The sequence below is a fragment of the Coniophora puteana genome, assembly GCF_000271625.1.
Source record: "Coniophora puteana RWD-64-598 SS2 unplaced genomic scaffold CONPUscaffold_2, whole genome shotgun sequence".
Classification (NCBI taxonomy): Eukaryota; Fungi; Basidiomycota; class Agaricomycetes; order Boletales; family Coniophoraceae; genus Coniophora; species Coniophora puteana.
Window position 1 is genome coordinate 3038793 of NW_006913054.1, and position 12451 is coordinate 3051243.

Below are 12451 nucleotides of genomic sequence, written 5' to 3' on the forward strand. Positions count from 1 at the left end.
AGAATGCATAACACACCTCTGGCCGCGCTCTGAAAGACATCCGTGACATCGTAGTAGTCGTCTCCGCCAGGCAGCTCGATGAAGGGATCCAAATCCATCCGACCATACGGTCGCCGCTGTTGTCGACGGGCGACTCCTGCGTCTGGGCGATTACGAGGGACTGACAGTGAGCTAAGCCCAGAACAGTAGCTAAGAGTCGGCCGACCAAATTGAGCCATTTTGTTCTGGCCGTCAAACCCACGTGCCGCTCGGCCCGTCACGGTAGACTTTTCATCAATGTCGCGCCCGCTGTGCTCGTCGACCAGGACGGTCCTGCACCACTACTTCAGACAGCAACAATCTTCGCTTGGGCGTCACGAAGGTGTAAAGAGATGTTTGACGCGTTCTGCGGTGCTCAGCAACGCACCGCAACAGCAGCCTCGCAAACCGCGTATTGTCCTCTCTGGCATCCAGCCAACGGGCATTCCCCATGTGAGTAGACACTGCTTTATGGAATTGAGTTTCTCTCAACCCACCTCCACAGCTCGGGAACTACCTTGGAGCACTCTCGAACTGGGTCAAGCTCCAAAAAGACGCATCTCCAGATGACGAGCTCTTCTTCTCCATCGTCGGCTGGCATGCCCTCACCCTACCGCAAAACCCTGCCGCACTTCGGGAGGCGCGAAGCGACATGCTTGCCATTCTACTCGCCATAGGTCTTGACCCGGAGCGGTCCATCATCTTCCACCAGGACCATGTACGTTTCTATCCCCCTAGAATCCGCGAGGTGCTGATCGTTTCGACAAGAATCAAGACCACGTCGAATTAGGATGGATCTTTGACTGCGTGACGCCGACGGGAAAGCTGAGGCGTATGACTACGTGGAAGGTACGTTTACCCTGTCAGGTATTGACGTTAGGAACCTCACCCTTTTCCTTCGATAGACTCGCCTAGCTGCGTCGCGAAACGCAGGCTCGGAGGATGAAGTAGACGAGTCTTTGCTTAACGCAGGACTATTTACATACCCCATACTCCAGGCTGCAGACATCCTCGCATACAAGTATGCACTTCTCCTTTCTATCTCGCACTTTTTTTTACTGAGTATATGCGCACCAGAGCCACCCATGTACCCGTCGGCGAAGATCAGCAGCAACACCTCGAGCTCACCCGGGACATCGCCGAGATCTTCAACCGCAACTTCAGCCCCAGCCCCACGAAGCCCATATTCCCTCTCCCCGAGTTCATGAACAGTGAGCACCTCCATGTCCCTCTACCTCTCTCCACAGCTCACTTACGCTACCACGACCTCCAGCACCGTCCAAACGCATCCTCTCCCTCTCCGACCCCACCTCCAAAATGTCCAAATCCGCACCCGACACCTCCTCACGCATTCTGCTCACCGACAGCCCCTTCCAGATCTCCAAGAAGCTCAAACGCGCCGTGACAGACTCGATTCGAGGCATCACCTACGACCCCGTCGCGCGCCCAGGCACATCAAACCTGCTTACGATCCTTGCTGCGTGCCTAGACAAGGACGTGCACGAGGTGGCCGTAGCGTACGCGAGCAAGGGGCACGGTGAGCTCAAGTCAGACGTGGCAGACGCGGTGGAGAGTGTGTTCAAGGGCCCGCGGAAGGAGTTTGAGCGCATCAGGGGGGAGAAGGCATATTTGGAGGAGGTGGCACGCAAGGGCGCAGAGAGGGCGAGGGAGCGATCGGGCAGGGTTATAAAGGAGGTTAGGCAAGCTCTGGGGCTTTCGTGAGGGGGCACTTGGCCCGTTCGCCCGAGGTTGTCAGTAGGTAATGGTTATCATGTCGTCGACGCCGAGCTGATGCATTACTCAACCTACAGGATACAGCCAGCTGCGCGTAGAGGTCATTCACTAATATGTCGCTCACTACTACATCTAAATAAACTTCGTTTAACCAACTGTCAAGGGAGATGATTAAGTACGGCCTTTGATTCCTGTGAGGTTCTTTTTTTATTCCTCACGCCCTGCGCAAGACAGCATGGATCCCCCAAACGCCCTTCATTGTTTCCTGGCGTGACATTCTTAGTGACCACAAATACACTATGTGAGTCCGCGCTCAATCTTAAATGATATTTGATTGACAAGCACTAAGGCGGTGGTCATGGAGGTGCACACTGCAGTGGACTCGATGTGTCCACCGGGAACGGCCAGATGTGTGTATGACGCCGTGGGTGAGGTCTCGTCACTGTACTCATCTCGCAGATGTTCACCATCTCTGCCGTTCGAACGGCAAAAACTGGCATATTGCAGAGGGAAAATCCTATTCAACAGTGAGATATGGCCCTCGTAGCCTCTCGTTAGATTGTAAGCTGCAAACGAAATCGTAGGCCATTACAACAAGGTGGTGGTCGCTGACTGGAAACAGGCCCCTTCGCTGGAGCTTTGCGGCCCGATGATTCAATCTCCGCTTCCAATTGAACGGCCGAAGCGACGCCCCTAATAGTCTCCTAGATCTCAGCGCTCAGCCTCCTCGTCTTGCGACTCTTGTAAACAGCTGCTATCAACAGGATGGCCCTTGCAGGAATCATTCGATATGTAAGTCTCTTAGATTGGGTTAGCTATAGGCTCCTGACCGCTTCTTTATCCTGCTCAGGTCTCGGACATCGAAACCGAGGTTGATGTATGTATCGCAGTGCTTAGATTTTGACGGGGATATTGATCGTCAGATGACTTCTTAGACACTCGTACAGACGCCTTTTACTCACTGCTATGGGACGAATTTTAGCGCTGCTCGTCCAAGCACAGAAAAAAACCAGCTTGATGACATCATCGATAACATGACAGCCTACTATGGTGAACTAAACACCATCATTAATCGTCTTTCTCAGTCCAGGATCAAGCTCATCCGCGCTAAAAAAGAGCACTCGAGATTCTCTTCTATCATTGGGCGCATCCCGGAAGACGTTCTATCCGTCATCTTTTGCTACGCACACTTACCATCCTACGAAGATGTCTGTTCCGACCGCCTCGGGTGCACCCTTCGTCTCAACGTAGCTCAAGTATGTCAAAGATGGAGAATGGTGGCACTGGATACTCCGAAGCTGTGGAATAGGATACTAATTGACGCTAAACGTGAACAACCTCACCTCGAGAGCACAGCACCTGCCCGCTGCAACGAGCTGATTTCTCGCAGTCGTTCTCTTCCGGTGTCCCTTTTCATCCGTTATTGCGATTTATACAACCTATACTCTCTGAACAAGAATGGGCTCCTCGACCGTCTCAGCGACTCATGCACCAGCATGGAGCTGATCAGGTCTTACCATGCCTCGCAAGTGGATTCATGGGCCAAAATGGATGCATTTCTTTGTCAATTCACTCCCAAGCTGAAGTATTTATCACTCCTTTGGTTACCTGTCTACGACGATCCTACACGTCCCCTGTCCTTTTCTATTCACCTTACCAGCCTTCACATCCAGCTAGATCAGACACAAGACAGCGCTAACGCAAGCATCATCTTACAACTCCCATCTCCCAACTTGCGACGTCTAAGTTTGGTCAACACATACTCCGGCACGTACCTTGACATTTCACACCTCTCTCAAAATTTCCCGCGCTTGGAGGAACTCTACATTCAATCTCGCTTCATCTCACTACCGTCTCTCAGTGCGTCAGAACGCTGGCTTCTTTCGCAGTCAGACGCGCCAACACAGGTACCTTACCTGCGAGTCCTATGCATTCTCGCAGTATGGGACAATGAGATGGAGCGACTACTCCAACATTTAGCTCTTCCATGCCTTTCCGAGGTCATGATTGGCTGTACATGCTATCGTTTGTCTTACCCAGCATCAATAGCTGAACCGCTGGAAGCCTTGTTTTCCCGCTCACACTGCAGTCTCAAGGAGATCAACTTCTATCACGCCGATGTTAGCTGGATCGACGGGTGGATCAACCACCTTAGGGAAACACATTCGAGCCTCCGGACGCATTCGTTCGACCTTCTTACCTGGGATATTTTGCAAGTGACGAGGTCTTGGCTTGATTGATTGCACACTGCAGCGTTTTTGGAATTTTCTTTGTCTTGTTCTGCGTTTCATTGACGGTTTAACATCTGGTTTGTGTACAAAGAGACAATATTCGCATTGCTACCTAAGCCCAACTTGAATTGATCACTTACACTTTCGATACGACCGTTTGTGAAGGACTACGTTTGAATTTACTGCCTCGGTTGTCTATAGGTGCTTGATGATCGTATCAACAGCATCAGCGATCATGTACGTGCTTGGGCTTGATCAGTCCCTGCAAACTGACCTACGAGATTCACGTCATACCAGATTGACAGGTTCTCCACCTACAGCTGAAGGGCCGCATAGCACGCACGCACTGGTACAGACGACACCTTGTTTCGACACGAACGATGTAGACGTTGTTCTCGTCAAAAAACAAGGTTCAGCGCAGGACAGGTCACTACGTTGATAGCAATGGCGGTACGTCAGCTAGACACATTACTGGGGCGGAAAAACATGGTAGAATGGTAGATTTTCTATGGCCAATGTCACCGCGTCCGGGTTCGAGTCCTATACAGCAGATCAAAACGTCCATCTAAAGTCACCAAGTTAAATCAGAGCTAGTCATGACAGGCTAATGCTTAAGCGCTGTACGTCGAGAACGTGTGATTCCTAAAAATAAACAACATCAGCTTGAAAGCCTCAGGAACCAATCCAACGCAGGACTCACGTCAACGCAAACCCAACACGGCTGTTTAGCGTATCGAAGATCTACAGTACATCCCTCGCGTCAGCCACCACCGTGTCCGCCGCACAAACCAAAGAAAAGGCCCACATACCGCATAATACCTCTCCATAAACTTCTGCCCCACAATGAAATCGAGCCCCTCGCCACTGAGACTGCCAAGGTTGCCCACGACACCGTACTGCACGCCCGCGCTCCCTCCCCACGCGATATTCTGGTCCTCCGGGATCAGCTGCGCGGCCGCGTCGAGCGCGAAGCTCGTCCCGCCGATCGTGAAGTTGAGCGGCTGGATGCCGGCGACGGACGAGGAGGGGACGACGAGCAGGCCGGTGGTGTTGTCCATGTACGCGCCGGGGATGCCCGCGATGTAGTTGTCGAAGTAGTCGTCTGCGAGGAGGATCTCTGATGTATCGTGGGGAGCCAGTTCATAGCGTGTGTGAGTAGGGGGGCAGGGAAGGGGGAAGAAGGGTGGGGAGACGTACGGGTGGTTCCGGTGTCGACGATGCCCGCGGTGGAGTCGGTGAAGACGGGCGTGGTGCCGTAAGTCGAGTCGGTGATGTTGATGCCCCAGTAGTACGCCGCGGGGTAGGTCGTCGTGAGCGGGGTATAGGTGATTTCGCCCTCGTACTAGTTTTCTCTTAGCGTCGCGTATGTGTGACTTGCTTTGTGAGACTTACCAACGATGAATCAATACCACCATACGTCAAAGCACCGTCTGCAGGTATCTTGCGTTAGAAAAGGTTTCTCGCATCTCACTTGCAAGTAACTTGCAAGAATGGGGACTCACTCGTGTCGCTGTAGGTCGTCGCAGGTGCGAACGACACGCCAAGGATCTCCTGCTCAATGAGGCCCTGCTTGAGCGCATTATCCATGACAGTCGGGATCGTCGCGTCCACGTCGGGGGTGAGTGTGCCAACTGTGAGGTCCGCGGGGCCCACACCGACAATACCATCAACGCCGGGAAAGTCAGCCCATGAGAGAGCATCACCGATGGACTGGTCCTTGATCACAAAGCCCGGAGCGAGCGTCACTTGGTCGAGATCTACGACATCCAAGTTTGGCAATCATGGTGATCAGAATGATTTGTGAGGAAACGTACACTCCACGCCAGAGAAGTAACCCGAGCCATAGGTCACGTTGACGTCTTGACCGGTTGGAACGCTCGTGCTCGTGCGGACGTACTTCGTACCCGTTCTGCATAGCATGCGATCGATTCCCTCGCCTCCGTAGAGCAAGGTCGTCGCACTCACCCCACAAACGTGTTGGAGCTCCCAGTATCCACGACCAAGTTGTAGTACGTCGCCGGACTGCCGACACCAACACTCGTCGTGTACTGCACATACGCCAAGTTCGTCGCAGGGACAGTCGTTGGTCCACTCGACGCACGCGACTTGAGGAGCTTCACACGCGCACGGTCCGCGTCGGGCAGACCCTTGAGGTACGCGCCCTCGCGGCCCGTGACGGGGTTAAGCGGCAGGGTGACGAACGCCTGCGAGGCGGTAGCAAGCGCGACTAACGGGAGGAGAGCAGCAAGGGAAGGCATGGAGGCAGAGTCAAGCAAGCAAGTGCGAGGGCTGTGAGCGGGGATCCTTCGAGCTTGTGGACATCATGATTGCAAGCACGTCTTCATTTAACCCCCCGCGAGAGCCATGGGAACGAGAGCTATTTGTGGGAGGTATTCCTTTCTTAGCGCGTGCACTAGCACAGTTTCCACATGCTTCAAAGTGTCAATAAAGACGAAGTTGTTTTTGAGCATGCGCGCCGAGAGGCCTATATGATAAGCGCTACTGTCGGAGTGCCTGGATAGTGTTAACCGAGGGGTCTATACTTGTGCTGAGCTGTAAGGCATACGCATGGAGGCTAGGAGTTACGTGACTCTTCGCACGAGCTGAGATTGTTTGGGGCTAGTATAGCGTCTAGAGAAGTCGAAGTATTCAGACATGTCCGGGATTAGAAGTTTTTGATGCAGAGACCTTGCTTGTGACCATCAAGTACAGAGTCGGTGGCCTAAGGAATTTGAGTGCTCATGTTTCATCGCCAAACTTTGTTGATTGGCGTCTTCCATGAGAGGAGCTGGCAAGGCACTAGTTCTGTGCGAGAGAGCGGCATGTATGCTCCCATCCAGCCTCAAAAGCCTGTCTTCTTGTGTCGCTTGCAAGCCATGGCGAGAGGATGGGAGCAGGACGCACAATCGAGGGCTCCGTGCAAAGAGCGGCCCGCGTTGTCGCCGCATCTTGTTGGCGCTTGTTTGTCACATTGCTATTCTTAGCCCCGAGACGCGTCTGTTCCCTTCAGACGCGTCAACGTCGTTCATGTCGACCACATACTGTTCTTCACCAGCTTTCACCTTCCCAGCGGAAGATAGCAGACAATACGCCGGATAGGTCGCTGTCTGCAGCCCCCTGAGGACGGTCTACTCTGTACGTCATCTGCTGACGAACTTCCTATTCATATGTTATCTCCCGTCAATGTAATGCCCGCTCTGTCAACGACGCCGATAACGTTAACTTTATGTAACACCGGTCCACTCGCAGCATCGTGGCTGAGGCTAGCACGCTTCCCCACAATTTAGACTTGACTCACTTGACGACCACCACGATACCCCCCGCCATCCCCTTCCTCTCCGCTATGCACGCCGCGCTGGATGTCGACGAAATTCTACGCAATGTTGTCAACGACTCGAGCCTCAACAAACGCGACCTCGCGTCGGTAGCCATGACATGCCGTGCATGGTCCGACCCTGCCCTGGACGAGCTCTGGGAGTCGCTCGACTCGCTGGGGCCGCTGCTGAACGCGCTGCCTCAGGGTCTTCTTGAGTGGGAGTACAGCCCTGGGGACAAGACCACTCTGGCCGGAATCGTGCGTACACTTACCATCTTTCGCTTATTACAAGACACGCTCACTACTGTGCTTGCAGGCCATGAAAATGACTCGACCATTCATTCAGTCCGACTGGGCGTCCTTTCGCCGATACTCAACTCGCGTGAGGGCGTTTCGTGGCTCCCTTGACCAGATGCCCATCTCATGGGACAACTGGACGCAGGCAACGATGATCATTGGCGAGGACATGTTCTGCGAGCTGGCCGCGCGCAGCACGCCGGATCCGCTATTCCCAAGGCTGCACGAGGTAGTCTGGTATAACGCACACATCAACAACGCGAAGCTCTTGCACCTCCTGGTGGTCCCTTCTGTGACGACGTTGCATATGCCGGGGATCTCAGTACACTGGTTTTCTGTAAGTCGCAACCGTGCAATACGTTCGTTGTATAACGAGTTGATGGTCTTCTAGAGTTTCATGCAATCTGTTTATGCCACCGTGCTCGAGCTCTTCGCCACGCTAGGCGATCTCTGCCCTTCCATGAAATCCTTCCACTCCCCACACAACTTTGCCCTAATCCCACATGCCTCCGTCCTCTCACCGGCCATCCGCTCATGGAAACACCTCGAATCCATCACCTGCACCATTCCTGACTTCGTCTGCCTCGAGCACTTCTCCACCCTCTCCAGCCTCCGCCACCTCCAGCTGCACGTACCAAAGGAAGGCCTCTCCATCCCGAACAACTTGCGCTTCAGCCAGCTTGACACCCTCTGCCTCTCCGGCTCGCCGTCGGACATGGTCTCCCTCCTGCGCGCCATCGACGGCCCGCTCCCCATTTCGCGCTTCGAGTCGCAGGCGTTCCAGTGCCCCGAGGAAGACGACATACGCCAGCTGCTGGATACACTCCTCGAGCGCTGCAGCCCCGCGCGCCTCCGGTCGCTCTATATTCAGGAATACCACCACATACTACTCCCAACCGTTATCCGTTCGCATCCTTTCCGCGTCACGCTGGATGCGCTAAGGCCCGCGATGGCGTTTAGCGCCCTCGAGCGTATCTATGTAGACACCCCACGCGCCATTGCGCTGGACGACGAGGACATGCTCGAGCTCGCGCATGCGTGGCCAAATGCTAGGTCATTGGAGATCAACACGAACGCCGGGTGGGTGAACGAGTCGCGCGTTTCGTTGATAGGCATCGCCAAGCTTGTGCATGCTCTCCCGCACCTCGAGAACCTCGCTGTGTCTGTCGATGCACGACCTCTTGCAAGTCAGGTTGAGGAAGATCCTTCGCTCACCATCAACGAGTATTCTCCCCGTTTGCGTAGTCTGGACCTCTTAGACTCGAGAGTGGGCACCGATAACGAGACTGTCGCTTCTTTCTTATCCAAGTTCATCTGCGCACCGGGGTGCGACGCCCGCGCGTGGAACCGCGACAAGGTCCTGACCAAAATGAGCCCCGACGCTGCGTGCTGGCGCGAGCGGTGGCGCCAGGTGTTCGAGCTTCTGGATACCCACTCATAGATTTCCTAGACGTAAGCCTCGATGGCTGGACCATTCTCATGCTCGTTTGAGATTAGATTTAGATTTTACGCTATTACGGTATTCAACTCCTACTTACCTAGGAATTATAGACTCACAATTTAGATGCATTGTTTAGATTTCATAGATGGATTTATGACTACAACTCTGATGTTAATGAAGACGCCTTAGAAGCATTCATCGAGCAACCACACATGAACCCTCGAGAAAAATTTAGGCATTGTCAAAAAGACATTGACAAGACACGTCACGAAATTCCCAAATAGCGAATATAGGAGCCAATCATCATATCGAGGGCTCAAATCACGGCATCCAACAGAATTGATTCGAAAATAAGCCCATAATGTCAAGTAGACGAGGAATGGAATGAGGGTATCCGACACCCAGTCGCTCCAGCGTTGTCAACCCAAGGTCTGTTTCGGGTCACTCAAGGTTCCCCAGGTGCCTCCCATGTGTCTCTTCCTCAGCTCCACAAACGCACTGAATCTAACTGTGGACAAACTAATACCCCGTTCCAGGTAGCTGATACACAAGCCAGAACATGAAACCAAACCAACTACATAAATATACGTTAGGAATACCACGCAGCCTTGATTCCATTGATATCCTCGTATGAACGATCGTCGACCAGCTGAAGCTGCGGATAAGTGCTCTGCAGGCGTTCGATCCATCTGTGGACCCAGAGTCTGTCTGATTCGCTGCGGCGGTTTATCACATTCATCCGCTTCAACGGGCAATGCGAACGAGCGAAAAGTGCTTCTATAGTATGCGGGTCCTCGCCTTCTTTCTCAGCGAAGTACAAGGGGAAATTGAGCTCCGAAAGCGACGGGAGCACCAGGTTCTTGAATATATGGAGGTGGTGGCTGCCACCACTTGTTATCAGGGAGAACACCTTTAGCTGAGAGAAGCGTGAAGCATCTTGAGACATCGCCGCAAGTTCAGTCCGTGATATCTGAAGTTTAATGAGTGGGACGTGAATGCGAAGCTCTTCTAAACCGGGAAAGCTAGTGGCCAGCCGGCTTATATTGACGGTTACTCGGAAGGACGTCTGGATAGTATGAACGATTAGGCGTTGCAGATGGGGTAGGTGCAAATAATAGATGGCGCGGACACCATGTTCTCGGAGCTTATTCGGCTCAGCAAAATGAACATGCAGGTTGGATAACTGAGAAAAGGCTAAAAGTGGCGGACCATTTGCCGTGACCTGACGAGAGAGGTGACACGACAGCAGAGATAAAGACGCCAGGTTGGGAAACTGTCGACTAAGCCATTCGTCCAGTTGACGCGGGAGAAGGCCATTTCTATTCGAAAAGCGTAATTCCAACCCCTGACACGTAGTCTTCAGCGCTTCGAGGATCGCGCCGTGCTCCGTTCCTGACATCCAGGAAAGATTTGCATTGTGGACCATTAAGTGCGTAGGATGTAAGCGGCATCTTGACGCTAGTTCGGTGAAACGAGGATACCTTGTGTTCGGTACAACCTTACTCGCATCGAGATAGATCTTGTTCCATAATTTTGGATTGCGGAGTGCAACAGTCCGCCACCATTGGCAAACGCCAGAGACGTTGAAGGAAAGCGAGGCAGTGAACTGGGAAAAACCGCTTCTGCTTCTTGTATGGGAGGGGATGCTGTACTCGAAGATGATGGATAAGACGTCCCCTGGTACCCGTCCCATTACCGAGCAAAATCGGGAGTGTTCGCGCTTCATAGACTCAAGCGAGGCCTTCCGTTCGGCTAGTCGCTCTACAACAGAGTCAATCTCATGGACGATCGTAGTTATCTTTTCAATAATGTTGCCGATTTGACTCTTCTCGATGCTTGATGAAGTATTGTAGTTCGTCCCATAGAACTGAGTGAAAGGGGTTCTTGCAATTTTCTGGATTCCGGAACAATGCCATCAGTGGTTAAAACGTCGGTGTGTAGGTCTGGGAAAACCTATACGTACGTCAACCTCAGCATCAAGTGTAAAAAGCTAGATGAAGAGTGTCAGGGGGCTCCGTCCACCTGTCTTTAACGCGAGTGAGGGTGAGACGCACAAATTGAGCAAATACGGAGGCAACGGCCATGATTTGGGTGTTCTCTTGAAGGCGAGTGGGGGGTCGAAGCTAAGCAGTGGAAGTCCCTGAATAAGACCTGAGCGTTGTAGGACAAGTAAAAGTCAATGTGCAGTTGTGCGCTATAGTTGCGTGGTGGTAGTACGCGCACAAGGCATGGTTGCTTTCTAGCATCGGTGTGACGGTTGAACGTAACTGTCACAATACACTATTAGCATGTCACTGAACCGCAAGCTGTCACATGTCACAACTCAATGTTTAAGCGATCCACCGTTCTGAGCTTGAAAGGTAATAAGCTTAAGTACAGTACGTCCAGTGCTACGAGTTCGTGGTAAATATGCACCTGCAGCGAAGCTCTTAGCGTGAATAAAATCGACTGTAGGTGGGCTTGCCCTCTTATCTCAGTGCGCCCCCTTCCGAGTCGTGTTGATTGAGATGCAAGTTGAAGTCAGTCAAGGAGCACAATGCCCCCATTTCGATACGTCAATTGCATCTCATCAACCATTTGACATAGCTCATGTGAGCTAACTATGGGTTTGACCCTCCATCTTGCCAACAACAGTGAGTCTGATATCGTACAAGGGGACACTGCGAGCCAATGTGATCTTAGAGAGGTTCCAGCTCTTGAGAACCGCCTGGTGTTCATCACCGTTGATCTGTCCATCATTGATGGAAGGGAGTAGTGTTGCCGCGGCTCGGGAGCTGGCTCAAGCCGATTGGGTGGACTTACGATAAAGGCAACAAAATACTTAGTGAGGTAATTGTCATGTCATGGTTGCCATCGTCGCTGCCAGTCACCGCTTCGAAACATAAACCTTACGCTACAAAATTCAATCGTTATTTTTACTAGGGAGCGATTCAGCTTCGAGCCGAGCCGAGTCGCGGCAACACTAGAAGGGAGTGCTCTCCGTGAAATTTCGAAGGTGTGATTACAATGAAGGTCATACACCGATGGTATAACCACGTTTGTTCGTCGGGTGGGGCGGCGCAAACGAGCATGAACGTGCTGTGATGATGTGAAAGTGAAAAGAAGCGGGTTCGGGCCCGTATTCCGAGCGTCATTGTGATCATAGAGAGGTTTTTGCAGTCTCGGGATCAACTTGTGATTTCATCATACGGCGGGGCACGTCGACGGGCACGTCGACAACAGGCGGAAGGTGATGAGGACGTCGGTGTGATGGTGTGAAGGGGTGATGTGATGTGTGAGAGGGACGAGGGCAAGTCAAACTCGCGTGGCAAAGGGGCCTCGATTTCCTAAACGAGGTGACTGGTTCGAGCTCAGCCGACGCGTTTTGGCCTCTCTCGACGACCATTGCGACCACCAACGAGTTCATTGGCGACT

The 12451-nt window shown here is 52.7% G+C and overlaps 4 protein-coding genes across 4 annotated transcripts; 2 read left to right on the forward strand and 2 right to left on the reverse strand.

Annotated features, from left to right (window-relative positions):
* Nucleotides 1-276: 276 nt before the first annotated feature.
* Nucleotides 277-1740, forward strand: CONPUDRAFT_47557 (tryptophanyl-tRNA synthetase; the record flags this gene model as incomplete). Its single annotated transcript, XM_007765828.1, has 6 exons — nt 277-471; nt 524-736; nt 787-867; nt 924-1039; nt 1096-1229; nt 1292-1740. 6 exons carry the CDS (start codon nt 277-279, stop codon nt 1738-1740), a joined length of 1188 nt encoding a protein of 395 aa, XP_007764018.1.
* A 2521-nt stretch (nt 1741-4261) lies between these two features.
* CONPUDRAFT_118600 (acid protease) lies at nt 4262-6506 on the reverse strand. Its single transcript, XM_007766877.1, has 8 exons — nt 5949-6506; nt 5798-5892; nt 5486-5740; nt 5376-5413; nt 5181-5325; nt 4793-5100; nt 4684-4724; nt 4262-4625 (listed from the first exon to the last, which is right to left on the reverse strand). Exons 1-8 carry the CDS (start codon nt 6239-6241, stop codon nt 4595-4597), a joined length of 1206 nt encoding a protein of 401 aa, XP_007765067.1. The 5' UTR covers nt 6242-6506; the 3' UTR covers nt 4262-4594.
* An 820-nt stretch (nt 6507-7326) lies between these two features.
* Nucleotides 7327-9152, forward strand: CONPUDRAFT_142127 (uncharacterized protein; the record flags this gene model as incomplete). The annotated part of the gene is made up of 3 exons (XM_007766878.1): nt 7327-7557; nt 7616-7933; nt 7988-9152. The coding sequence occupies 3 exons, from the start codon at nt 7327-7329 to the stop codon at nt 9035-9037; spliced, it is 1599 nt and encodes a 532-aa protein (XP_007765068.1). The 3' UTR covers nt 9038-9152.
* A 469-nt stretch (nt 9153-9621) lies between these two features.
* Nucleotides 9622-11178, reverse strand: CONPUDRAFT_142128 (uncharacterized protein). Its single transcript, XM_007766879.1, has 3 exons — nt 11092-11178; nt 11001-11027; nt 9622-10931 (listed from the first exon to the last, which is right to left on the reverse strand). Exons 1-3 carry the CDS (start codon nt 11119-11121, stop codon nt 9627-9629), a joined length of 1362 nt encoding a protein of 453 aa, XP_007765069.1. The 5' UTR covers nt 11122-11178; the 3' UTR covers nt 9622-9626.
* Between the last annotated feature and the right edge of the window lie 1273 nt (nt 11179-12451).

What these genes read in the sequence shown, in the direction of transcription:
- CONPUDRAFT_118600 (XM_007766877.1), bottom strand. Translation starts at nt 6,241, where the DNA reads ATGCCTTCCCTTGCTGCTCTCCTCCCGTTAGTCGCGCTTGCTACCGCC. An exon ending in AGCTCCAACACGTTTGTGGG is followed by an intron (nt 5,893 to 5,948) that starts GTGAGTGCGACG and finishes CATGCTATGCAG; the next exon opens with AACGGGTACGAAGTACGTCC. An exon ending in TTACTTCTCTGGCGTGGAGT is followed by an intron (nt 5,741 to 5,797) that starts GTACGTTTCCTC and finishes TGGATGTCGTAG; the next exon opens with ATCTCGACCAAGTGACGCTC.
- CONPUDRAFT_142128 (XM_007766879.1), bottom strand. Translation starts at nt 11,121, where the DNA reads ATGGCCGTTGCCTCCGTATTTGCTCAATTT. An exon ending in CCTCCGTATTTGCTCAATTT is followed by an intron (nt 11,028 to 11,091) that starts GTGCGTCTCACC and finishes CTCTTCATCTAG; the next exon opens with CTTTTTACACTTGATGCTGA. An exon ending in CACTTGATGCTGAGGTTGAC is followed by an intron (nt 10,932 to 11,000) that starts GTACGTATAGGT and finishes TCCGGAATCCAG; the next exon opens with AAAATTGCAAGAACCCCTTT.